Source organism: Psittacula echo, assembly GCF_963264785.1.
Source record: "Psittacula echo genome assembly, chromosome: 20".
In the NCBI taxonomy this organism is placed as follows: domain Eukaryota; kingdom Metazoa; phylum Chordata; class Aves; order Psittaciformes; family Psittacidae; genus Psittacula; species Psittacula echo.
The window spans coordinates 1,916,114-1,943,084 of record NC_137756.1 but is presented as its reverse complement, the minus strand read 5'-3'; the positions used below and the strand labels follow the sequence as shown (position 1 = coordinate 1,943,084).

Here is a 26,971-nt window from a genome sequence, read left to right as displayed (position 1 = left end):
CCCTCGTATGTTCACAAACAGGTCTTCTGCAGCTTTGTGAATGTGGAATACTTCATCTCTAAACAGAGCCAAACAAGAGCTGCTTTGAAGTGCAAGTTTCCAAAGGTTCAAAGCTGTAGCATCACTATTGAGGATTCCATGGCACAAAATAAATCCAACTTCAGAAGTCACGTTGATGTATGTCACAAACCAGATGCACAAGACAGTAAGAGAAAAGAGATTGTTATGTGCTAATTAATAATCAGTTTAATGGGTAACATTGTTTTATCTATTAAAAAAACACCCCACACTGTTCTAGTGAAGGTATTTTTGTAATGTTTTTATAATATGAATTACTCCATGCTGATTCGACTTGGCTATTTTCATCAGATTTATTAAAGCACTCCCTTCCAGTGAACGCCTGGACTAAACTGATGACAAACTCAGTTTCAGCAGCATTTGCTGAATTCTAAACTTTACTGCAGGTTAAAGTTTGCTACATATAAATGAGATTTGATCAAGTTCTCTAGAATCTGAGTAAAACAGCTTTTGTACAGTACAGAAAAGCAAGTTATCTTCTCAATGTTAACTGTTTTCTTAAAAAACAACCATGAGCTGTTTCAGAATGTTACTCACAAATGATCCATTTTTCCATTGCATCCAGAGAGAGGTATTCACATGGCATCTGTTGGAAAAGCAGCAATTTGTAGCAAACTAATGATGTAAAAGACAATACATTTCACGAGAAGTACTTCTTAGAAAAAAGGGACAAATAAATCCTTAAATGCTAAGTAATCATGAAAGACTGCTGCTGATTACTAACAAGGCTCTGTTTCATCTCTTTAGAACTGAGGGTTTGAACATTAAATGAGCTTCCATACCTTGAAGAAGACAGTGAACTGATCTTGACAAAAGTTTAGTTTCGACAAACACTGTATTTAAGAGCAGAAGGCTTGTGATGTATACTAATCACAACCTTACAGCTATTAATGCTTGAATTCTTTCACATAGATCATACAAATATAGAATGGTTAGGGGTGGAAAGGACCTTAAGATGATTCATATCACAGCTGAGGCAGCAAATGCAAACAGTCAAAATTTAAAAGAATTAGTTCCATTTTCATCTGTTGGTCCACAGACATCTGTGACAGCACACAGGATCCCTTCCTTCACAACTGCAGAAGTTAACATTGTTTCCCTTCATCTTTTGATCATCAAATACTGGAAACGGAAGGCATGAGCTAAAGCAACAGAAGCTTTAATTAATGCAAGAAAAACTTTTGTCTGTATTCTCCAAAACAGCCTATTTACTTCTCTGATTAGAACCCACATAGAATCATAGGATCAACAAGGTTGGAAAAGACCTTTAAGATCAGCAAGTCCAGCCATTCCCCCAGGACTGCCAAGTCCACCACTAAACCATGTCACTATAAAGAACACTGTCCTTTACTATTGTAGTGTTTCTAACACATCTATCATTTTATCCATATGGAGCTCTAGAAATACCATTACATGGTAAATCAGTATCTGCATAAGATTAATCTTATGTTATTCTCATAACAGAAGAGAATAACGGATGTTATTCAGAAGAGAATAATGGATGTTATTCTCATAACAGAAGAAAATAATGGATCTGGGTTTTGGCTGTTCGTGGTTTACAGATAAAGGTAATAAAACAGAAAATTAAAATACCCCCACATTATTTCATGGAAAACTTTGCCCAACTTTATCATACAGCGCAAATTAAAAGGCCATACTGTGTCAGACTGTGCAGGATTAAGCATTGTACTGGGGGCACTGATGAGGCTCAGTAGTTGTGCGTTTCTCCACTGGTCAGCTGAGAGATTTCTTCGAGGGTAAACCATCTGGAGTGAAATCAGAGCATCTGAAAGGGACTAAAAATAAGATCAATGTTGAGTTGAGATCCAAAGGACATGGGAGGGCATGAGGAATCAATTAGGGACAACAAATCTGTGATATACAATTGCAAGTTGTTCATTATTTATTCAAGCATCCCAATTACTGTGTTATTCACTTCTTTGCCACTTCATTTAGTATGTCCTTTCCTCTTTGCTAGCAAATTAGAATTATTTTGAGCAGATACTGCTTACCGGAGCACCTTCACAGCAGATCAAGCTTCTTATATGAGTTAAGTGTGGTCCTACCCCTCTCCCCTGCTTTTTGCATCAATACTGGTGCATGTTTGAGTCCTCAGGGAGCCAGGTCTAAGTGTTAAGCCAGCAGAAAAGATCACTCAGGGAGGTGAGGGATTCATCTGCTGAAGCTAATTTAAAGACTAAACAACAGTAATTTCTTCTGCAAACTAGTGAGATGGATGAAAGAACAACTTCAGTGTGCAGTTCCATGAGAGTACAACCTAAGAATGTGTTTTTATAGCACAGTGCCTGAAGGTATCCCTGACCCCAATTTATACCTCTAGCACAGAATAAGCAGAAAAGCAAATGAAAATGACTGAAGAACAGCTTTACAAAACATTTCAAGGGAACGGACTGGTCCACTATTAAACAAGAGCATAAACAAATAAAAAGCTAAAAAGTAAAGCATCTTTCCTAACAGTGCAAAAGAAAAGATTAATTGCAAATGAGATCCTTAGCTGAGTAAGTTTTAAGGCAGGAATCATGCAGAGGAAAGTAAAACCAATTCTGATTATTTAGACAAATGAGACATATTCCAAACTGTTTGACTTCAGAGCACTGAGAGAAGTAGCTGGGAATCTCTCTGAACTTCTAGTTACTATCTTAAAAAATTTAAGGAAATTAAGAAAAAATCTCAAGACTAGAGACAGAAAAACCACCAGTACCTAGACTTCAAAACAGGAACAAACAAACACAAACCTTAAAATCTTTAGGCAATAACTTAGCATTTAAATTCAATTCCTGCCAAAGATTCCAAAATAAGGTGTTAGGGAATCAATTTGCAAGCATCTAGAAAATAATACCACTATAAGTAACAGTCAGTCAGTACTGAACAAACCAACCTAGTTTCCTCTGACAGACAGAGTAGCAAGCCTGGTAGGCAAACGGGAAGTGATAAGCAGGATAAGCCTTGTCAAAGTCAAGGGATCAGTCTCTTTTCCAAGGTATTCTCATACGAAGATACAGTGTAGACAAATCATCACAGAACTGCAGCACAACCAGCTGCGCAAGAGTGCAAGCTTAAAAGCATTTGTAAAGTAAAGGCCAAAGGAATTGGGTTCATTTAACTTAGTGAAGTCAACTGAGCATGATATTCAGCTAAGCTTTTCAGTGTAGGAGCTATAATTCCAGAGGCAGTGGTGATAATCCAAGATCCCCAGTTCAAGGAAAGCCAAAGCAAAAGCCCTCAGGTTAAAAAGCAGAAAAACACATTCATCTAGGATGGTAAGCTAGCAAAAACCTGGTTTCATAGAAACATTTGGAATCTCCTTCATTTCAAGCTACAAACCAAAACAGAACATAAATACAGGTATTCACAGATGATCCAGAACTGATCTTTAATCAATTGTTAATCCTTAGTAAATAAAATGGAACCTTACTAATGGGTCTTAGCATTCCTGTGTTTCTATAGGTTCTGTTATTTAACAGGGTATCAATCCCCAGCCTCAGACATCCATTATAAATAAAAATTTAAAATTTATACCTAATGGCCTTTGACAAAACAAAGGGTTATTATCTTGCTTATTTGTTTTTTTTATCTCTGCTTCTCTCAGTTAAGGTTAAGTGCCTGTGAAAAGTTGTTACATACTTTACTGTGAGGTACAAATTCCTCCATCATTTTCTTTAAAGGATTTTCATAATCCACAATCATCTGGCCAAGGCGTGGATATTCTCTGTCACTAAAAGCAACAAAAAACAATTCACTCAGGTGTAGCTGTTACTATTATTACTATCACTATACACATTACTTCTGCAACAGATTTTTACCTTGCTCCATGTGTCATTTCATGGGCATAGTTATACAATCCAATTATAGCCTTCCTTTCTTCGATTCGAGACAGCAATATCATCAGAGTTGTGTAGGTTATAATCAAATCTAGGTAGTTCTTTGTTAAATCAAAGTTTACAGTCTAGAGATAAAAAACAGTGGATCATAACTCTCAAACTTTTAGAAACAAGCACAAAACTTGTTCTTTACCGTATCATTTATTTTCAGCATTTTTTAAATACAATGGACTGTCCTGGACAAAATTTTTTTCCTGGTTGCATGCAGACCTTCATATAGTCCTCATTTATTCACTCAGATCTCCAGAACTGTTTGCACTCATGAAAGCAAGCATGCACATAAATCCTTCCAGGCTTACATGTCACAGGTTAGCTGACAGATACTAAAACTTCTTCTGGATGCAACTGAACAGTCATAAAGTGCCTTGCCTATGAATTATATTTAAATATGACTTGATAACATAAAAAGCTAGCATATATCCCACCAGCATGGTAACATCATCCCACAGGATATATACTCGCTTCTCTTCCATATTATGAACCTAAGTCAGCCAAATTAAGAGTAATGGCTAAAAGTAACAAGGTGACATTATACACAATAAGAAAGCTAAACCCGTGAGGAAAAGGTGTTTGAGGTTTGGTGGTTTTTTGGTTTAGTGGTTTGTTTGGGGTTTTTTTTAATGTATATAGCTGCTCTTGTACGTGTTTTAGCCAATGCCAGAAGTGACATCCTCACACAGCTTAGGTGGACACCAGCAATATTATAGCCTTGTGAGCCTCGCATGGCTTAAACATACATATGACAGTAAACCCCCAAAATTAACTTGCAGATGCAACAAAGCAAAAATTACAGAAAGATATGTATGTCTGGTAACAGACAATGCTGTTACTAGCGTCCCTAAGCAGCTTGTTTCAAACAGTATCTTCTGATTTCAAGCTATTATACAAGTTAGAGATGTAACGATTACTGTGGTTTTATTTCTCCTGCATTTATAATTAGAGATGTTTATGTTAGCCCAAGAAACTAAGTCCATTCAATTCTCCACACGGGGCTCTGACTAGAAGTGTTTTAAGAGACGTTTGAAAGTTTAAACCCAGAAACTTACAATATCAAAGAAGACCTGGCAAGCATCAATAGTGTTCAGCAGCTCACAAACATGGTCCTTGAAAAACAAAGGAATAACCTCAGTTTAAAACAATCTAAGTAAATCACTTTACTAGGCTTAGTGATGGAGACTGATTTGTTTTATTTTAAGAACTGAGCTACACGTTCAGCTATTTCACCAATAAAAAGACAGAAAACTGATGTGACAGAAGACCGGTTGTATTTCTAACACCTTACCTTAAATTCCATAACATCAACAAAGGTGAAGTAGTATAACGCCAGGTTTTTCAGGATCTCTGATTTTTCTTTCTGGAGCTGAGCAAGCTGTTGCTAAAAGAGAAACATAAACATGCACACTGTTCTTAGAAGACCTGGAGAGGCCTGCTGAAAAATAATACCTGTGAAGCGCAGAGTAACCACCAGGCTATGCAAAGAAGCCTTAACATGGTTTTCTAAGGCTGAGGTTCTGTGTCTCAAATCCACACAGTTCTCAGAACAGATCATTTTAACAGCTGCCAACTATGCTTTGGAGATAAAAGTCAAATTAGTACACATTAGTACCAAAGTCATACTGTTTATCTCTGCTAGAGATGAAAATGGATCGTTAGGAAAACAGTGTTACCGTATGTAGAATTAGCCAAAGCAGAACACTACATGAGCACAAATCAGCATGGCAAAAAAAAGTGACATTACTTGAGGTGGAAGAAAAGGTGGCAGGTTACAAACGTGACTACAGAAAAACATTATGCTTTTAAATTCTGAACTTACCAAAAAGAATATCCAGGCAAAGCCACGTTAAGCATGCAAAATAAAATGTAGATACAAACATAAAATACAGTAACGGTTCTTTGACCAGTTCCATATAAACACAATAATACATTCAAACAAAAGCAACAAAATAAAGAAACAAAAGAAGAAGCAAAACACTAGCATTAGACATTGGTGGATAAAATGGAAAAGGCAAACGTGAATACAAAGGCATAAGATAGCTCACGTGGATTTTTTTATTTTTCAAACAGACAACGAAATATCATTGAATTTCCGTATTTTTCCAAATTTGCTGCAGGAACCAGAGATCGCTTAATCACACCTAATAACACACAAAAAGCAGCTGTTACTCAACAGCCATTCTGGTTATCTATGTATTAGTCTCGCGGCACTGCAAGAACACAGTTACTTAACTTGCAATACCCAACTACAAATTAAGTCTCTTTCCTGATGCATGAACTGAGTTAAAGCAGTCATAACACTGGCAAGAAAAAGTGCTCTCCAAAAAGCAGCAAGACTTTAAATTAAAGACCAATCAAGCTAAATAGGATTTCCTTCTCAGTGAGAAATCAATTACAATTAAAATTAAGATGTTTCAAATTGGTTAGCTTATTTTCATGAGAGGTGAGAAGGGAATACGCTTCTTCATCTCTTACTCCTGTAAGCTGTGCTCTTGCTTTTCGGTGAAGCACTAAAATGCCTCTAAATTAAAAAAAACCTGCCTGGGCTGGCTTATTTCTTCTGATTTTTTAAAGGTGATAATGATTTTTAGAAGCCTTGAGCCATACGATTTCCATTATAGTCAAGGAAGACCGGCATACAGAGTTACAAGCAAATTAGAATGACCACATTACGAAATACTCCTGCCTAGTCTTAAACCAGTGCAAAGGATTTTACTTTCAAGGCTGACTTCAATGCCTACCCTATGTAATATTTAAGGTTCCCTCACACAGTCATCAGCTGTGCACCCAGCATCATCATATGCAGAGCCTGGAGCTCCTGCATCTCTGCCCAGCTCTGGTACACCTCCACGTGAACTGGTGTCTACACTCGGGAGCTCCCCAAAGCGAAGAGTGTTTTGTACCTTCAGAGCTGCTTCAGCAGTCAACAGTTCTTACACAATGAACATTCATCAACCAAGATGCTTGGTTTTAATCTTCACCCTGGTCCTATAGCTTAAAGGGTTTCTTGCAGCTGGTTTGTTTTCAGAACAATTGAGCAGAAATAACAGTTTATTTCTGTGCAACAACCAGTGGGAATGGGATGAATTTCAGAAGTCATTTCACAAATTTTTAGGAGCAGACCACATGGCATTACTCAGAAATAGCACTAATTCTAGTGTAGAGTAGAAGACAAAACCAAAGCTCATTACAACTGCACATATGTCTTAACTTTTTTCCTACTGCAATCCTAACTCATACTAAGCAAGGTGTAATGCTACGTGAGACTATTAAGACTGCTTCTGCTCTGGAGCCAGGCTGAGAGAGCTGGGCTTGTTCAGCCTGGAGAAGAGAAGGCTTCAGGGAGACCTTAGAGCAGCTCCCAGTGCCTAAAGGGGCTACAAGAAACCTGGAGAGGGGCTTTGGACAAGGGCCTGTAGGAACAGGACAAAGAAGAATGGCTTTAAACTCAAAGAGGGTAGATTTAGGTTAGATTTAAGGAAGAAATTCTTCCCTGTGAGGGTGCTGAGGCGCTGGCCCAGGGTGCCCAGAGAAGCTGTGGCTGCCCCATCCCTGGCAGTGTTCAAGGCCAGGTTGGACACAGGGGCTTGGAGCAAGCTGCTCTAGTGGAAGGGGTCCCTGCCCGTGGCAGGGGTTGGAACTGGAGGAGCTTTAAGGACCCTTCAAACCCAAACCAGGCTGTGAATCTCTAAGTTGTACACTGCATCTATTTTTGGTACAACAAATCAAAACTTAGCGTCCACTTCTAGATGACACAACAATGTCAAAGCCACGGTACATGAGATGGGGAGACACCCCAGTGGGGGTGCTGGGTACTATGACTGCAAAAATAAAAGAGTCATTTTTTTTCTTCAGAAATTCTGTGAAGCGGTACGTTAAATAAGAGACTATAGGGAGGAACTCATTACACTAAACCAAGAATCAAGGAATCACTGCTGTGCACTGTTCATTAGTTACCTGTATTCCCAGAAAGGTTTATAATTAAGTGATGCTAAAACTTATGTATAGAATTAAGGTGGTCATTCTTTGGGTGCTAAGGTGTCAGTGAACTTTGATATTAATATTTTCAATAAAAGTAAACCACATCAATTCTCATGACAAATCAGCATGGCACGAATAGCTGAATTGATACAAGACACCCTAATTAGTGATGTTTAAAAGTGCAGCTTACAGCATGTAGTGTCTTGGATGTTTGTTTGCATTTTTATCACTCAAGAATGTGGGTGTAGCTCTTTCCACACCCACTGCAACAAAACTTTCCATTACTAATTTCCTAACAGCTGTTTAGAAATAGCTGGTGTTATTGAGGCTTTTTTCCTTAGCTGGCAATTCATTATCAGCAAACATTTCTGCTTCCAGTACCCAACAAAAGTTTTAAACTAGGATAAGCTGAAGAAGCAACTCTTACAACATTACCAGCATCAAAAAATTATTTTCCCTGTAGCTAACCATGCCTTGCTGATGGGTCAGACCAAAGTATTTTAATTATTCTTAAAGAAACTGGCCTTCTGGGTATAATTGTACTTCAATGCTATTTCTGTTGAATGAAGTGAATCAGATTTAAGACATATGAAAAGCTGTAGAAATTTCAGCATAACAGTGCAAGATTAAAAAAAATAATAATTTATTTTGGCTATTAAATACCACATCTCTGATCACATATATACTATCTATAAATAAGGACTTTAAATACCAGAGAGCAAAGCTGCTACTTTGCCAAGCAGGTTCTCTACAAGAGAAGGAACTGATTTTTACTAAGCTGTCTTGTGCCCTATCTTCTTCATAAGAAGTCCCCAAAATTTTTACACAACTGGTTGGAAGTACATTAATAGAAGCCCAAACCAAGTAAGAAAATGCAAGACAGCCTCAACTTAAAGCATGAACACAATGGTTCAGAGACAAAAAAGCAATGGCTCAAAGACAAGAAAACAATAAAAATATTACCAATGTTAATCAACACTTAATATGAATGTTCAGGAAAAGTACGAGATAAATAGAAATGGTTGTTCAGAGGATTTTAATGTGTGGGAAACCAGATAATAACTGCAGTTGCATAACTATTTTATCAGAATTATTAGACTGGTAGCAGTAGTATGTGAACAAATGTCTTATTTAATGGTCCACGAATAGACTGTAGATATAGGAATTTTCTCCTTGTATCAGTGTGATTTTTTTTCCAGCAAGTATATGATTATTAAACACTTGCATTTGATTTCTACAAACCAACATCATATATATCACACTGTCCTCGGAGAAGACACCATCAACTTCATCTTACTAGCTGTAATATAAGACCAAAAAAGCAGTATTACAAACTGACTTAAAATTCTGGGAATAGGGGTAAATGATCACTGCCAAGTATTCTTACTGTCAGTTATTAACCTCACTATGCTTGCCACCTGTAGATTCTTCAGATGAAGATTTTTTTACATTCAACTCATTTGAACAAAGTTCTGTGTCTACAAAATCCATAGCAGAACAGCGGGGAGAGAGAGATGGGTCCAATCAAAGAAAGAGAATTAGGTTGAAATTCAGTAAAGTAACTGTACAATGATGTCCTTGGTTTCTTATTTCCAATTAAAAGCAGCTTCTGAAGTGACATGCTGCATATGAAAAGATGTAATAGAATATTTAACATGTTTACTCACTGATACATTTCTACAGCACGATCTACTTCGGGTTTGTTTTCAGGTTTCTAGCACTAAGTTAACTATTCAGGTCCCTCCACAACTGTTCCTGGGGTGGTCCAGGTTATTAATCATGGCAGACAACTGGAGCACTAATCGACCTGTCAGTCATAAGCAACAGCTCCTCCATTCTCTTTCTTTTACATAAATTCATACAGCAATTTGTACATTAGGCTCATCACATATGATCATATCGTAGAAGCTTTGGTCACAGGTCTTGACATCTTCCAGGCACCTATTCAGAGAACGAAAGTCTCATCTGTGCTATTCTATAGATAAAAATGTTCTGGACATACTTCTGTAGCTGCCTGCATTCTTACACTTCTGTCATAAAATCATGAAAGAACCATTCATTTAAAATGCACAAAAACTAACTTTGGAATGCCACCTCAGAAACATTGCTTAACTAAAACACTGTTCAGGTATTAATGAGCAGGGTTTGTTTCTTTGTTTTTTAATGGCCTAAAGCTGTCAACCATCAAATCAAAAAGTCTTAATGGATGAAGCAAAGAGGTTAAGTATTACACGCATTCATTCCTTTGTAGGTATTGCTTATACTATTAAGCAACAAAAGTGAGTACATGACTGGTATGCCTTGGCAAGTGACTCACATGAGCTGATCTGATTTATAGAGGTGTACTACAATGATTTACTACAAATAATGATGAAAATTAAATGGTATTTGGATGCTACTCCATCTCACATTCATACACAATCATGGGTTAAGCCATGAATAAAAACATCACTGCTGACAGCATTTAGGATTTTGAAAAAATATAAGTTACATTAATTACTCATAAGTTACATTATGAGTTTTGTTTGGCAAAACATTTTAAAGAGGTCTCATGGCTTCACATTACCATTTGGAATCACAGTGCAAAAATGCTCACTTTCAAATGACTTTAGGCTGCAAAATTTTACATACTATTCTCTGATTATATTATAGTGTAAGTCATTTTAAGCTGCAAAGTCATTCTCATGCAAATTACTGAAGACATATGTGCTACTGCATAGGAAATCAAAACAGCAGGTGTGGTTGTATCAGGACACAGCATTAACAGAGCAATTTCAATTCTGAGTGACTTCTTAGTAAAAATGCAGATAAAAATTTATTTATTGCAGATATCTTGCCGTTTCTTCTCAGGCACAACTGCTTGTACAAGCTGAACAGGGACTAGTTTCTCATCGGATGGCTTTACTTATGTAGGGGGTTAACTCCCATAACCTAAATCAGTGCCCTAGTAAGTTTTGGAAAAATCAATCTCATTTGTGGTTCCTTCAGCACTGTAAGTTCCTTGAGCAGTAGCAGAGTTGAATAGGCAGCTGTGCACAAAAAGCATGGCATCCTCTTACCTGATCAGGATTTTAGTCTTCATGGCCAGGAGGCCAGTCTTTTTTATGGCGGAACGTGGGTTTTTATTGCTTAAGCAAGCAGTGTTATCTGAAAGATCAAGTCTCCCATGTAAGAAACCTAGCACTCGAGAAATCCGGAGAAAAATACTACAGTTCACTGATTTGGGGGATTTAAGTGACTTAAGTTACTCTTAAGAAACCAGCTACCACAGTAGCAATGACCACATAATTTGCTCAAAAATAAAATGATCGTGTCCTAGTGAAAAAGGTTTACCAATACAACATGAGGCAGAGCAGCCAAGACTCCAATGTTATTTTTCCTCTGAAGAGAATTTCTATATTTTTACAAACACTGAGCAAATTCCAATATTAAAAGCTTCATTAGAAACAAGCAAAGGAAGAGCATTTTCCTTTAGGCACTGGATCCCTTGCAGGGGCTGAAAGGAGTACTTTGAAAAGTGAATAAATTACTTGTATTTAGTTGAGTGCTTTGAAAAAGACTGATTACTGGAAGCACCTATCACAAATTAAAATCAAGATTGGTTATAAAGTGCGTATTTCAGACATCTTATTACAAAAGAAAGCGTTTAATAAAAGCATGCTTTAATGTCTTCTGATAAGCTTTGCCCAAGGAGGTCCAGCCACTCTGTGCCCACAATACCTCTCTCACATTCAGATCATTCACTATGCAACCAGCTCACTGCGAAAGACACGGTAAGCAGACCAGGCAGACATACTGGCATCTTAAAGGAAAAAGCTAACACTCCCATGAAGTAGAAATGTCAAAGTGAACTAATTCATATCTACAGATATAACTCAGGCAGGCTGGAGATGCTTGCACTGCTTCTATGTACTTTACTCTCATATGATCTTATTTCCAGTCCCCACTGACACAATATAGCAGAAAAATGTTGCAGTTACATCAGGTAACTAAACCCTCAAAATATTTACTCCTAAGAAACTGCCAATGCATTAACACAAAAGTCCTGGGAAGACAGCTACTAGAAAGAAGATGAAGATTAGTAGTATCTGGAAAACACGGATATTTCTCCCACTAAGCACAGACTTAGAAACGTCTGAGTGACGTTTCACTGGTCTGCTTACCACCAAGCAATGACTAAGCCTCAACTTCTCCAAGAGACATTTAAAAATATAGCAAGTTTTCCTACAGGAAAATTGCTGAGGAGCAATCTGAGTGAAAGAAAAACATATGTTCAAGAAAGACGGCAGATATTCTCACTACTTCCCATCTGTGGTGTTTTAGAAACACAAAGACACAGAGCTTGACCTGTGCATGCAGCAGATTTTCAGGACCCTATCCACTATCAACACACAATCTACTGCTTTTCTCCCAGCATCTCCAATGCCCCATTGTGAAGTACTATTCTGGTTTTGCAATGGCATTAAACAGTGGGATTGACTAAGAAGAGAGAACCTTTCAGCTCACACCTTTTTTTTGGAGTTTGGTATGTGCTCGGCAGATTTCTGTGGTGCGAACCTTGCCTGGATGCCTTAAAGGTGGATGAGGTCTAAAAATTCTTCAGAAAAATCAGGCTGATTCCACATCCCTTACTTTGGAACTTTACTTCTGAAGATAGTGAAGGAAACTCAGTAAAAATAAATGTTACCCTGAGCCAATACTAGCACAATCAGATCACTGATCTGACCAAGAATGAAGGCACTATAAAGGTTTTTGGAAGGCTTTTCCAGCTTGGAAGGCTTTTTCAAAACAAAGCTTTAGTCAATTTAAAATAATTAGAAATACTAAGTTTCCCAAACACTGAAGATGGGAACTGCATAATAATACAAAGTTATCTTTTCCAAATAGGACTTTAAAATGTTTGTTTCTCACTTTGTCAGTCCTACCGTTATTTTTCTATACATGCATACCATACCCTCTGCAGGTTATTTCATACACTATTAAGCAATACTGTATTGCTGGCCAACACTGTTAACAGTTGATTTAAGAGCTCAGTCATCAAACTGCACATTTTCAAGGTTATATGGTCCATAATGGTGATTGGAGAAGAAAGGGCAAGTGTAAGATCACAGGGACTGCTCTCAGACAACAAGAGAGAGCGAGTTATGAACTGATGAGGTCCAGAGTTATCTACAATCAACTCTTTGGAAGATGAACTACTCCATATTATTTTTCAGCCTCATCAACAAGGATTCATCAGGCACATCATTGTTTGAACTGCTCAGAAACTTGAACTCTTGGTACAATTGTGAAACCCAGCGACTGTCAGACATTGCTCTAGTTTGCCTCAGCATGTTAAATTCTGAAGGAGGAACAAAAGCAGGAGCTGTATTTTTTTTTAATAAAAATGTAAAAGCTATCAATAGCAAACATCACAAAATCACTTGTTTTAAAGGAATAAAAATGCAGGCTTTTCAAGATCAACTGATTACAGAAAACACTGCTCATACTCTTCGATAAAACACGTTATTCACCTCCGAGACAAAAAACTGTAAATGCCCATACCTGAGAAAAAAACCAAACAGCTAAAAGTGGGTTAAAAGTAAAAATCAAGAAAGCAGGCACAGCCTATTCTCTAACTGAATGCAAGCTTGTTTGGCAACATCACCTACGGACACGTTAATAGGTCCTACTAACTGCATAGATGCACAATGCTAAGCAATGATGACTGCTGCAGCTGAACGCACAAAAGCCAAAATGTCTCCCAGAAAGGCTGTCCTGGAATTTTTACTGCCAGGAGGAAACAGGTTATGATTTCTCAACAACTTCCCCATCTGTAATCTGCCATAATAGTTCATTAATTGATGTGCCCCTGTCCCAGTAAGCTTCTTGCCCTTTTAAGTCTCTGATCCACTCCTTCCTTACTGAAGGAACCCCTTGGTGTGCCCTAATATATGGAGAGCTGCTTGTTTGCAAGTGGTAGGAGGAAGACAAGGGAAGGGCAAGGAGGGGAACATCTTCCTGACCAGGAGCTAGATGCTTATGCCTTCTTGAAGCTAAGGTTTACAAACAAAAATCGATCTGACATCAAACTGCACATGATATCGCTTGTCTCATTAGGAGTATGTTCTGGGTGAAGGTTTCTTTTGGGAGATAGAACTAAGGCAAGTGAACTGCCGCCAGCTCTCACTGCACAGAGGGAAACCCCAGCTGCTTATTGATAGAACTCAAAATCCCTACTTTAAGCTGTGATGAGGAGGGTAGGGTTTTGACAACTTTAATAAAACGCAGGCCTGGCTGGCTCATGGTAAACAAACACAAAGGAATGACAAAACATTATGAGCATGTCCTATTTTAGAAACTGTGATTGTCAAAATGTGTCAAGTTAGCTTTGAGCTTTTCCATAAACTTCATAGTACCAAATCCTTAAGTATCTGTCATTAGTTTAGCTCCAAATTCATAATCGACAACCAAAAGACATACAGAGCATACATGCAACTGCATTAAATAAATTCTATGTCCATAATCTTTTAGTAATAGATCTGCCACTGAAGCTTACAGAATACAGAAGCATTTACCAAATGCTAAGGATTTACTATTTTTACATAAATTTTATAAAGAATTTGCCATCTTTGTTTACTAACACAATCAAATTCAATACAAAGATGGGCAATATCACACATGTACCAGTTTTAAAGTGAGAGAGCACATTGTTACTGAAACTGTTTCCTCCATAAGGGAAGGTTTTTCTTTCTTTTTTTTCCCCCATTGGCATTACTGAAGGCATTTCATAAAAATTCTAGTTGGTATTGTAAAATAAACTGATTATTCCAGCTACCATTCCGCAGAAACCTGAATGCTTAAAGCATGCCTAAACCTCTCAAGCACACATGCAAGCAGCTGCATGCAGGGAACATGCAAACCCAACACCTACCTCCACTTTCCACCTTTGGAAAAAAACGTAAGCAGGTAAAACAAAGATCTTTCCCCCTTGACTTCCAAATTGAAATAGAGAAACAAGCATGTATCACCTGCCAAAATGCCTGCCTGTAATCCAGTAATTGCCGCTAAAGGATACATGTCAAATTCAGCAATACTGAATCCCTCAGAGGGTGAAAAATGATTTCCTATTGCAACTGAACTCACTACACCTGAAGAAGAAACAATTATATTCCCGTATGGTTGTAATTCAACAAGGTTTATCCTTATGTACTAAAGCATTCTTTATTCCCACAGGGACTGACCCCATACACAAGGGCACCTGTAAGGCACATGCGCCTCTGAAGTTCTAACACATTTTTCCACTTTGCAGTCAGGTGTCTTTTATTGATCTGCTGGACAGGTCTCATCACTAATCAAGTTATGCCACTTCCCTCTTCTGCAATCAGTCTGGTCACCAAGAATTTCTGCTATTCAAGTGAGGCATGACTTTTTGCAAGGATTAAATTCATTTCACGGTTCTTTGACATGGAACAGAAGAGAGTAGGCAAACAGAAAACCAGAAAGTGTCTTAAGCTAAAAGAAAATTACTCAGAATTACAGTATACTACACTCTCTTTGGAGATAGCTCTTTCTGAAGTACCCTGTCAGACATTTGATTCAACTACTATACTCCAAACGCAACCGTCGACATCAGATACTTCATAAGAACACAGAAACCCTCACAGATTTGAGCACCAAGTGCCAAAGGATATTGAGAAAAATACGTATATAGCCATTTGGTTACTTACATTGTTGTTGCGTGTTTCTACTGCTGGGAACTTCCTGACTATGAATTTGACAGCAGATTCCAGGTTTTTGTCGATAAGATAGGATGGTTTGGCTTTGGGGTCACCGCATGCCTATAAAAAAATACAATAAAAAAAATGAAGTAAAACCAGAGTCAACCAACTACAGCTAACTGAAAGTTGCAAGTCTGAAGACAAACTAGAAAGATTCTTTTTTTGTTTGTTTTTAGTGAGCAGGTGATAAAATGAAAGGCAAAGTGCAGGGACTGTCACAGCTGAAATATGCAATGGGAAACAGTACAGAGATGCTCTTCTACTGGAAAAGATGCATGGAAGTATCAAAGCAGTTAGTGCAGAACAGCAGTGAGGGAAAACACTCAATCCTAAAAGAAGGAGGAAAAAAAATGGTTTCCTTTTAACGCTATTCCTGGTTTGAGGTAGTGTTGTATTCATCGGGAGTTAAACTGTTAGAAAATTCAATCATGTCATCATCTGTGCAGGACAGTGCTGGGCACATTAAGTGATTCAAATATCCTTTGTGAAACAAAGCTAAAAGCCCCACCACCAATCTGCATTTAGTTTCTCTTTAAATTGTTAACTGCAAGACAATTTTCCATCTCACAATAAAACCACCAGTACTTGCCTAACGTATCCTAGTTCCTTAGATTCAGAAGTCAGGTTTTGCTCACTTTCTTTAATCCTACGGTAGCATAGGCTGCGCTTTAAAAGCAGCAATCCATAAATTTCATTAAATTCTGATTTTAACAGAAGTCACAACTAGGTGTCAGGACTCTTAAATAACTTACATAGACACATCAGAACAGCTGCTGTGGACAAAGGACTGAGGAAGCACCTACTTTTCCAGCTATAGTGCATGGTGTCAGACACACTACTTCTCAACTACGCTGACCAGCGAGCCATGCTATGCCATTTAGTTTGGAGAAACATATTAAAAGCAGTGCTACTTACATGACAAGATTTGTGCTCATTTCGTATTTTCTCTCAAGGATTCATTTAGTTTTATAGTCCTCAGGGATTTGCAAAAGAGTTAAGTGTCTCATGCAAAACTAAATTACATGCTAGGCACTTCTACGCAACATAGTGAACTCAAATGACAGCTCGTTTAAGAACTTTTCCACATTGATTTCTATGACCGAGTTGTGGACCGTAGAGACAGAAGTCATGGAGTATGAGACCGATTCTGAAAGCGGGCAAGCGGGCAAAGGGAAGGTGAAAAGCTTTGCAAACCTTCCAAACTTGTCCTTGCTGGGAAAGCAGTGTAATAAAAAGAGAGAAAAATTACATATAAACAAATTACTCTTAACTTCTAAAATACGTTACATTTAAGTGAACTAATACACTACTACCTACATCCAAGAGAACATTACAACCATCTGTTACCTAAGCAGAATGCTTTCTACAGGGGGGTGATTATTCTAACACTCAAAATCAACTCTGCACAACAGTAAAATTCTAGTAAGTACACATAAAGTGCTATGTATATACCGAGACACGGAACTTCTAATAGTACTTCCGAACTAAGTTCACGTAGGAAGAGGAAAAAAATAAAATAATGTCTTAACAAACACCACATGCAACTACAGGGGGGAAAAACGGAGAGAAACTCAGTGAAGTTTTACATACCTGAAAAAGAAACGGTAGCCAAGAAAAAAAAAACAAAAGAGTCATTATTTTAATTTTCTAAAATTCCTACTGGCAGTACATGACCATCATGATGTATGCTCATGTACTACTCTAACAGCAGAACGTCCCCGTTTGCTAATTTCCCCACAAAAAAAATTACTGTATTTATAATGAAAATCAATGCAGCAACATCCACAGTATCAGTTAGATAGTAAATAGTTGCTTTGATATTCTTACAGCAGCAAACAACATGTGCCATCAAAGGTCTGTTCTTTACACACTTTAAAGTCTTCACACAGTTCCAAAACTAAAAAAGTTATATTGTAAATAGGCATCAGAAAACTAAACAGTGTGCTTCAAACTGATGGAGTCTTCATTTAACCAGATGTCATGGGTTTGTCAGAATCTGTCAGATTATTTTCATTTGTTGCCCTTGCCACAGAATAACTAGCTTTCTGTACTAAAAGAAGGATCACAAACTAAGAAAACACCTTAATAAAAAACATGGATTTGTGGCCTGTTAAATTCCAAAATGGTTGCTGTTAGGAGGCAAGAAATCTGTCACTGCTGACTTCCTGAATTTTTCAGGCTGAATTCAAACACTAGCAAATAAACTCCTTATTCTTCCTAGCAACGGATGGTTTTCCTCCTATAAATCAGCTTTTCAATATGTTTACTAAAAATTATGTTCTCCCCAAGCCCTTCCACATAGATCATTCCCAAGGACACCCGAAAACACAAACATGCACATCCTCCTGTGCCTTCAGGGGCTTACTTCCCATAGGTGATGAATATTATTATCAGTCTAACTGGCAATCCCCTCAATACATCTGAATATGCAAGACAGCGCTTTGCTCCTTCCCCTTGTTTGTTTGTTAACATCACCCTCAAAGCAACTGTAATTCTTCCTGCTAATAAACTACTACATGTTGATCCATAGATAAGAAAACTGCTGCAAGATGTAAAAGGTTAAAGTTATCCTTCATACACTTCAAAGAAAGCTGTACAAGCCTACCTATGTGGAATGAATAGAAAGAAGTCACCACTAAATTAGTGGATTAATTCTTTTTCCATTCCTCTCCCATATACGACAGCAGCTCAGCTCCTTTCTAAGAACCAATATTATTTGATTACCAGCTGTTGCAGCATCAGTACCATTTTCATCCATGCTGTTACCTGCATTCAGTATAACACGTAAAACACTCTACATAAGCTAAACCTTTCCTAAAAGGCAAACAGACCTATGAAGCTCTAGCTCACTATGGCTTACTCCAGAAAGCATAAAAGAATGAAAATAAAAACCCCAACCCTTGCACTTTCACACAAACGTGGTAAGGCACATAACCAAATTTTGTACTGTAGAAAGAACAAAGACATTGAGGGCAATGGTCTTAGAACACAGGCAAGAAAGGTAGCTTTTGCTTTTAATAGCTGTATTAGTCAATTAAAAAAACCCTCTTGTCACTACTGTAATATATATGTATATATATAATATAATGTAATACATTGTGGTACAGCATACGAAGATCACTTTGCCATATACAGCTCCCTAGCATTCACATAAGTCTTCGAGAATTAGCCAAATGCAGTAGCCCTTTCTCAATCAGCCTCAAATATCACTGCTTCCCCTAAGTGGGCTGCAGTAACTTTTCTTCATTTCTTACCTTTTTAAAATAAAACCAGAATGGCTATATTTTTTGAGCATTAGGAAGAAAATCAATGCTCTTATTAATGCAGCATTCACGGAATACAGCTCTGAAGCTATGGAATTCCAGCTGCTTCAGCCCTGAAATATTATACTGGAAGAATCTCTCAGCAGTCATCTCTAAATTCCTTTGTACATTACTAAACAGTTGTCAACCAGTTATGCTGATGATGCAAAGCTACTGTTGGAGACTAACCTAAGTAATTAAAATAATAAAAAAAAAGACTCAAAAAGATTTCTATCAGGTTACACAGCATTTCTTCCCACAGCACTTTAGAATGGAAGTTGAATAAGCTCTCAACTAAGTGAGCATATATAATTCTGTGTATTCAACTCTTAACAAGAACAGTACAATTTCTATGGCTAAGAGATTCGTTGTCCAGAATACTCACTTGCGATCATATGCACAGGTCATCAAACTTCAGAGAGATCAGACTACATGTACTGTTTAGAGATGCTTCACTATCCCATATGTTTTGAACTAAAGCAGCATTTTCCTACCTACCCTAATAATCTAGATAACTACATTAAATAAAACATTTAACATTTTACTCCCTACTTGAGGGCAAAGGATGTTGGAAGAGAACCACCACCACCAAAAAATCCATCAGCAGAATTACTACATACATCCAGCTGATGTGACGTGAATAAAAAGCGAGCTTACGTCCAGGTACAGTTGCTGTCAAAAGTCAGCACCATGGTACAGCATACAGGGTGCAAACTTGCCTTTACAACACCTAAACTTCCTTCTTTTACTTAAACCTGACACATATCCTTGAATAAGAACACTGGAAAGTATTGGCCAAGTTACATGGTATAGTAAAAAAACCAAAACCACCAACAAAATAACAACCTAAATATGTTACTATATTATGGAAATACAGTAATATAATAAGTCCAACCTATTCCAAATTATTAGCAGGGCTGTTTCCCAATAAAGGGGAGACAAGGCCACTTGAATCAATAATGTCCTATTTTCATCTTCCAAAACTCCTACATCAGAAGATGATCACAAAACATGTCATATTTTGCAGCAATTTAACTTGATTTACTGTTACTGCAGAGTCAAGATAAAACACTGCTGAGTACAGTTCCACTGGACAGTGGCAACATATACTGAAATAGTCAACAAATCCCCTCACCTTCAAGTTTCATTTACAAATGAGTCTGCACTAAAAAAACCATGAATTTAACCAGTAAATTGATACAAGTTCAACAACAGCAAAACATATGCCATCCCCGAGCTGGTAATTTTCAGCTGTAAATGGAAATACACTGAGATTTCTCAGATCAAAAAAAATGGGAAAAGCTTCTGTATGTACCATTTATAGTTTACTACAGCATATTCTCTTGACACCCAAAAAAGACACACACAGTAAAACTGCTCTTCTTCTCTTGTAGTAGCTGCTGGCATAAAAGACTTCACCCTAAAATGCAGCTGTAAGTTTGAATGCCCGGTTTGAGGGTATGCATCCTATAAATTATACTAAATAATACATGGCAAACAAACATTCAAAGAGACAGGTTCATTATTAACTCTAGATTTCTGTAGGATAAGCATTATTTATTCTGTTTCCATTGTGCATTTAAAATACTGAGATTACCAATTGACAATCTCTAATTTTTAAAAAGCAAAAACTATAGAGAAGGAGAGAGAAAGGCGAGTAATCAATGAAGACTGAACGCTTTGAATGGTGAATATGTAAGGAAACTGTTCACACTGTATTTGTCTTAATATTTCTGATCAAGCCTAGAGTAACTGCTTTGCTGTATTTTAGGTTTTGTGGAAGCCTACGTTTATTATTAACAGGCTAGTCCCGGATAAGCTTTGTGAATGAAGCCTTGTCCCTCTTAATAGCTATGCAAGTAGATGCAAGACTCAGGTGGTCACACATGGACAAATTATTAGAGTACAGTTTAATAGTTTTGATGGCTAAAATCTAACTTTCCTATACCAGTATCACTTGGATAATCTTGTACTAAGTACATAACTTTACTGATGCATGCAGTTACATAAACAATACTTGTACAAAAGGTAAACCTATATTTTGATAGATAAACTGTAATACTAAGATTCAACCAGAACTGTATTGCTCTCATGATCCAACAAGGATCTGGAATGATAAGAAAGTCTCTAACTAATTTTCATACAGTCTCTATAGGCACTGGACATATCAAAAATATAGCTCAAAATTACTATAAATTTAATGGCTACCGCATTTTACATGCACTAAGGTTCAAAAGTTTGAAAGATTTCATACTAATTCAAAATTACAATTAAAAGTGTTAAAAGTTAGTCCAGTGTCTCCTAGAGCTAAGCAAGACATCTTTCCCCACCATTACTCGTTATTTGGTGTGTCTTGAACCCCAAAGTATATGCTTTATTTTAAATCCTAGTGTATCTCTACTCCAAGATCAAACCCATTACAACGTAAATTCACATGAAATCAGAAGATAATGATAGAAAGAACCTTGAGAAACTGCCTACCCTACTTTCCTGTTCCAAGGCAGTCTTGACTGTATCTGTGTCACTCCTGGGAGATGTGGGCCAAATCTTTACTTGCAGGTCTCCAATAGGCTACATTCAAAAACATTCTCACAGTCTTGTCCTGTATCTAAAAGTCTTTTTCATTAGAAAGTTCTCAGATCTAACCAACTTTTTCCACTACAATTTAATCCATCACTTCTTTACCTCTGTGGCCATAAGGAATTGCAAAAACTATACAGCAGTCCTTAAATACTTAAGAACTTGTATCACTTATTAATTTAGTTTAAAAAAAGTCTTCCATATTCTTAACGGGTAAAATTTTCTGCTCCACTGGTCTTTCTTATTATTATGCTCTGGACTTTCTGCATATCTCTCTTGAAAAGTGCATCAAATCAGTTTCATTGCGGATGAGTCTCAACACATACCATACAGAAGAAAAGGATTACTCTCCTCTATCTTCAGACTACCTTGCTCACACATCTATAAAACTTCATGTCATCCCTGATATTTTGCAGTGACACTTAGCGGGCTCACCTTTGTGCTGACAGGTGAAATGCAAAGGTGTCCTGGGTTCAGCAGTAGCAGGCATTTTTCTCCTTCTTAGTAGCTGGTACAGTGCTGTGGTTTTGACTTTTAGCCTGGGAACAGTGCTGATAACACTGATACTGCTTAGTAATGTTTAGTCTGCCCAAGGACTTTCTGAGTCTCATGCTCTGCCAGGGAGGAGGGGAAGCCAGGAGGACGCAGAAACAGGACACCTGACCCAAACTGACCAAAGAGATATTCCATACCACAGCACGTCATGCCCAGGATGTAGAACTGGGGCCAGTTACCCAGAAGGGTTAGATCACTACTTGGTCGGGCTGCGTATCGGTTGGTGGGTCGTGAGCGGTTGTATTCTCTTCCCTTGTTATTTCCCTTATCATTATTATTATTGGTGGTAGCAGCAGTGATTTGTGTTATACCTTAGTTACTGGACTGTTCTTATCTCAGCCCGTGTGAGTTACATTCTTTCGATTCTCCTCCCCATCCCTTCAGGAGCAGGGGGAGGAAGGGGTGGAGTGAGCAAACAGCTGCAGGGTTTCTGAGTGACAGGCTGGGCTTAAACCATGACAAAAGGAAAAATTAAGGTTTCACCACCACAAAGCTTTCCCTAAAGCATAAAGAAACTCCTTAATAAAATAAAGCAAGGCAATGCCCTCTCTAGTCTGAATCTAAAATGGGAACTGAATTCAGGTGCATCTCCTGTGCACATGATCTTAAAAACCTAAAACTGGATTTAGTTTTGTGTCAACATAAGGCAGGGCAAAGAGTAGTAACGGGGGGGTAGGGAGGAGGTAATGCCTATTTGTAAATGAAGAAATAATGCAAAAGAATTCTGGTCATCTACACTTGATGCAAAAGGATAAATCCACCTGGTTTTCTCTCTGTGTATTTTAGAAGGTATCATGGGACACTTTTATATTGTATGAAAAAGCCATATTGTTTCTTTACAATAGTTTCTCTTCCGAGTTAAAAATACAATGTGACTAGGTATCATCAATGTGACATGGTATTTGTGTTCGCTTCCTGAGTCAAGGAATTTGTTTTGTTTTTAGTTGACAGCACTGACTGTCACTTTGTTTAGGACTTCCTCCTCCTACAAGTGGGACACTATTCTGAGCCATTCCTCCAAGATCACAGGCACAAACAGATGAACATAGTCTGTCATCTTAATCTTTCAAGAACTGCTGACATTTATCAAGCACTGGAAGCGATACTGCCCCACCCTGAGATGCTTCCTGATAACCTGAAGACATCATCTGTTCTTTCCAATACCAACCATCCAATTCAAAAGGTATTAATCTGTGAGCTTTTCCTCCCAGCTCAAAGCTCTGCACTCCAGCTCAGAGCTCAGTGTCAACAGGGTGATCTAATCCTACACCCTCCCAAACTTCAGAGCTCTGCAGATCGGAAGCTTCCCCTCGTTCTGCCAGCCACCTAAAATCTCTCCTACTTTCTTCAGAAGAACCACTCTGGTGGCTGAGCAGAACAGCACATTTCATCCACTGGTTCTATTCAAACCACTAATCAAACCACCAACCAGCTTTTACAACTGTCCCTGCAATGTTTAGGCTTTGCCAAGTCTTCTCCAGCCCAGTATCAGAACCTTTGGAAGCTTTTTCTTCATCCCTATCTCAGAAGCAGCATAAAAGACTGGTGAATTAAGATGTGACTTCTATTCAGCCTTGGCTGGTCAACTTGTCATCATTTTACCACAGCAAACTTGATGCAGGCCCTTTTTCCCCTCACAGCATATGCCCTCCCTTGTTCTTTTGAAAAGAGCACATACTTTACCTGCTGCAGAAGTAAACAGGGAAAAGGAGAAGTGCTCAGTCTTCACAATGGCCAACAGTAACATACTCAATACATGTAAAAATCCAATATTCCCACTACTGCATCTTTGAAGAACTAACTGGCAACTAATCACCTGCTAAATGATTTTAAATGTGGCTTCATACCGAGTTATGTGGTGCTCACAATAGGTTTTGGGATGACATTTTTTTGTCTGGAAAGATAAAGATCAAGTCAACTAAAGCCCCTGCAAACACTTATTCTGCTCCTCATCTATGACTTCTGTTTGGTTATGCAGTTTATATCTAAGGATTAGTTTAAGATTCTCATTCTCCAGATACCATGTAATCATCAGAATCTTGAAAGTCAAAAGAATTAATGACATTCTAAGAAAAAAATTTTACACAAACCCATAAAACCTGCACCGTGAAAAACAGCAGAACATTGCTAACAAAGCAATTAATGCTAAATACAGACTCATCATATCTGAATAACATATAATCTAAATAATTCAAAACTTCAACTTGCACCCCCAGCAGTTGTGTTTACAATAGCACTACTATGACATTCAGCAAAAGCACGCTCTCTTGATTTGCTCCAGCTAAATCTCTACTTCTGGTATTTTAAGATGAAATCTTTTATTGTAAATACTTCCCGGTATGCAAGTGCTTTATAAACAAACAGAAGACAGGCCCGCAGAAAACAAGATTATTTCTCTGCCACCACTCTTGAACAATACTTATTTGACCTTATCGGCAACGTTACACAAAGCTTACCAACACAACCTCGGTCTGCTCTGAAAGGTAACCACAAAATCCGACCTTCATCTGAGCCAGGATAGCATGAAAAGATCCTGCTGTCTTTGATTTATACAGGTTTAGTTGTAGGCAAGTGATGACAGAAGAGTTACATGGTAAATTATAATGCAGTTGCTAGCCTGGGTAACCGAGGATGAATTCTTTAGAAGTAGAAGGCACAAACCAGGAGAGAAACCACAATGCGAGGATTCCCAAGTTTGGGACTAATACAGTACAAAAGACAGACGAAAGCGACAGCAAAGGCTCATCCTTCAAAACAACAGCAGCAACAAAAATTCTACCTCTGATAGAGCAAACATGAATTTTGTCTCAACATTCACCGTTACCTTACTAACTCTACTTTTCACGTTTTCCGTGTCACTCTCACAGGAAAAACTCCATCCATTCAGATACTCTTATCTTTAAGCCAACAAGCTTTAAACTATTTCAGAAGGCAGCAACAGCACAGAAGGTCAGTAAATAGGAAATGACGAACAATGAACAGCTATAAACACAATGACATCAAACCTCAAACTTATATAGGAAGACAAAGTATAAGTTTCTAACTGCTTTTAACAACTTCAGCAATTTCTTGGGCAGTAATGTTTTCCTGTTTGGGTTCTAACAGTCAAGAAAATTCTTGCTCCTTTAAAATCTCTACTCCCTAGACAGTATGTAGAGCAATCTGTAAGGCAGCCTAACGAATACTTCACCTCTCACTTCCCCTTATTAAAAATAGTCTTAACCATTTCCTTTAACCGCAATACCACATATTGTGCGATTATGTCCAGCAACTTGAGTTTCAAGATCATCTTCAACGGAGGAAGCTATGAGAACCTTCAACAGCAGTTTTGGAATTGACTTTTTAGAGAGGGAAGAAGTATGTAAATGGGGAAACAAAGCAAACCAAAGTGTTCCAAGCAGCCAGCTATGATGCTGCTGCTTGGCTGAAAAGAGATTCCCAATAAAACACAGTGATCAATTGCAAGACTTCTAGGGTTTACCATCAGACCTAGCCAGTTACCACTGTCAGAAAACAACTATTTGAATCACAAACCACTACATGGATACACAGAGCTGTGGCTGGGACACCTCTAGATTTGTAAAACTATATGCCACACAATAATCAAGCTGCTCAGCCATGCCTCTTTTCTCTCTGTAAGACCTATGCAATTTCGGATTCAGGTCATAGCATTTGCAGGAATATTGGTAACACCTCCAGTGCTGATGCTCCCCTACTGAGAACCTATCCATCTGCAACACTTCACTGGCACAAGTCAGAGCAGAAGCAGCTATCACCATATGGGCAAATCTGCCCAGGACTCTGCCATCTAAGCATGCCAGCAGAAATGCGTATGTAGGCACTTGACCGCTCAACACAAGTGTTCCCAAATCAAAACACTGGTCATGAAAATAGAGCCCAGACTCACAATGGGTGACATATGGCTGTATATCAAGATGAGGTTTCATTCTTCCTGTCTTGTTTCCTGCCTTCTCCCCCCAAAACACTGCTGTGCTCAGCCTGTTCTTCATCTGGGGTATTTTCCTCAAAGCAGAACGAGTGCACACACAAATGACTTTACTGATTTTACTTCCCCCATAAATAAGAAATTTCTGGTTTGTGTAACAAGAGAATCTCACTTTTAACAATTATAAAGCATACAAAACCACAAACTAAAGGAACCTCGCTTCTGTTTCAGAAAGACAGGAATTAGAAATAATTTAGTTTAAATTCTTTATTTCTGTCAGTGAAGATTTGCAAGAAAAATCCACATGAACTACTGCCACTGCTTTGGATCAACACTGACTTCTGAATACTTCAATCATTTCTTTTATTTCCGGTAAACACCGCCTTAATTAAAATCAACCCTGCACTTGGTAGAGCTAAGTAGCTCTTACTGCTTCTGGAGTGCCAGTCTCCCATATGAGCAAAGCAACCTGACAAAGCACATCCTTGAGCTCAGATCTGTTAGGCAGGATCACCTCTGGCAGAAGCCTGGCTTCAGAAGTAACCAGGTAAGCACCTAAACATCCCAAACTCTGCTATTGCTACAGTACAGCATGCGAATGGAACAAAAATAGTAACAGGCTAAACCTGCTCACTGCTTCAGTGGAATAACTAACATTTTCTTTAAAATAATAAACAACCTCTCAGAAATAACTGCGTTCGAATCAAAGCAATAAAATCCTAACCTATCCATTGCTGCAAGTGGACTGAGCAGCCGTACACATTCAGATGACGGATAGCACGTTAGGAAAATTAGGCCTGTAAGGATATATGAAGGACCCGGAGCAGGGGATGGCCATGAACTACGTTCTTCCCTATGAGAAAGCACACCGAT

The 26,971-nt window shown here is 38.1% G+C and overlaps 1 protein-coding gene across 4 annotated transcripts in view; it reads right to left on the bottom strand.

The window, feature by feature from the left end:
- Positions 1–26,971, bottom strand: part of NCKAP1 (NCK associated protein 1) — a 61,353-nt gene that overhangs the window by 33,454 nt on the left and 928 nt on the right. For 2 of the 4 annotated variants that reach the window (XM_080632116.1, XM_080632118.1), the window contains exons 2-9: positions 15,665–15,775; positions 5,263–5,355; positions 5,027–5,083; positions 3,903–4,045; positions 3,724–3,814; positions 1,737–1,874; positions 616–664; positions 2–158 (exon numbers count right to left, since the gene is read on the bottom strand). In XM_080632116.1, coding sequence (XP_080488242.1) covers positions 2–158; positions 616–664; positions 1,737–1,874; positions 3,724–3,814; positions 3,903–4,045; positions 5,027–5,083; positions 5,263–5,355; positions 15,665–15,775 — 839 coding nt within the window. Of the gene's footprint in view, position 1; positions 159–615; positions 665–1,736; positions 1,875–3,723; positions 3,815–3,902; positions 4,046–5,026; positions 5,084–5,262; positions 5,356–15,664; positions 15,776–26,971 lie in introns of those variants that run through there. The other 2 variants (XM_080632117.1, XM_080632119.1) reach the window with 2 other exon arrangements.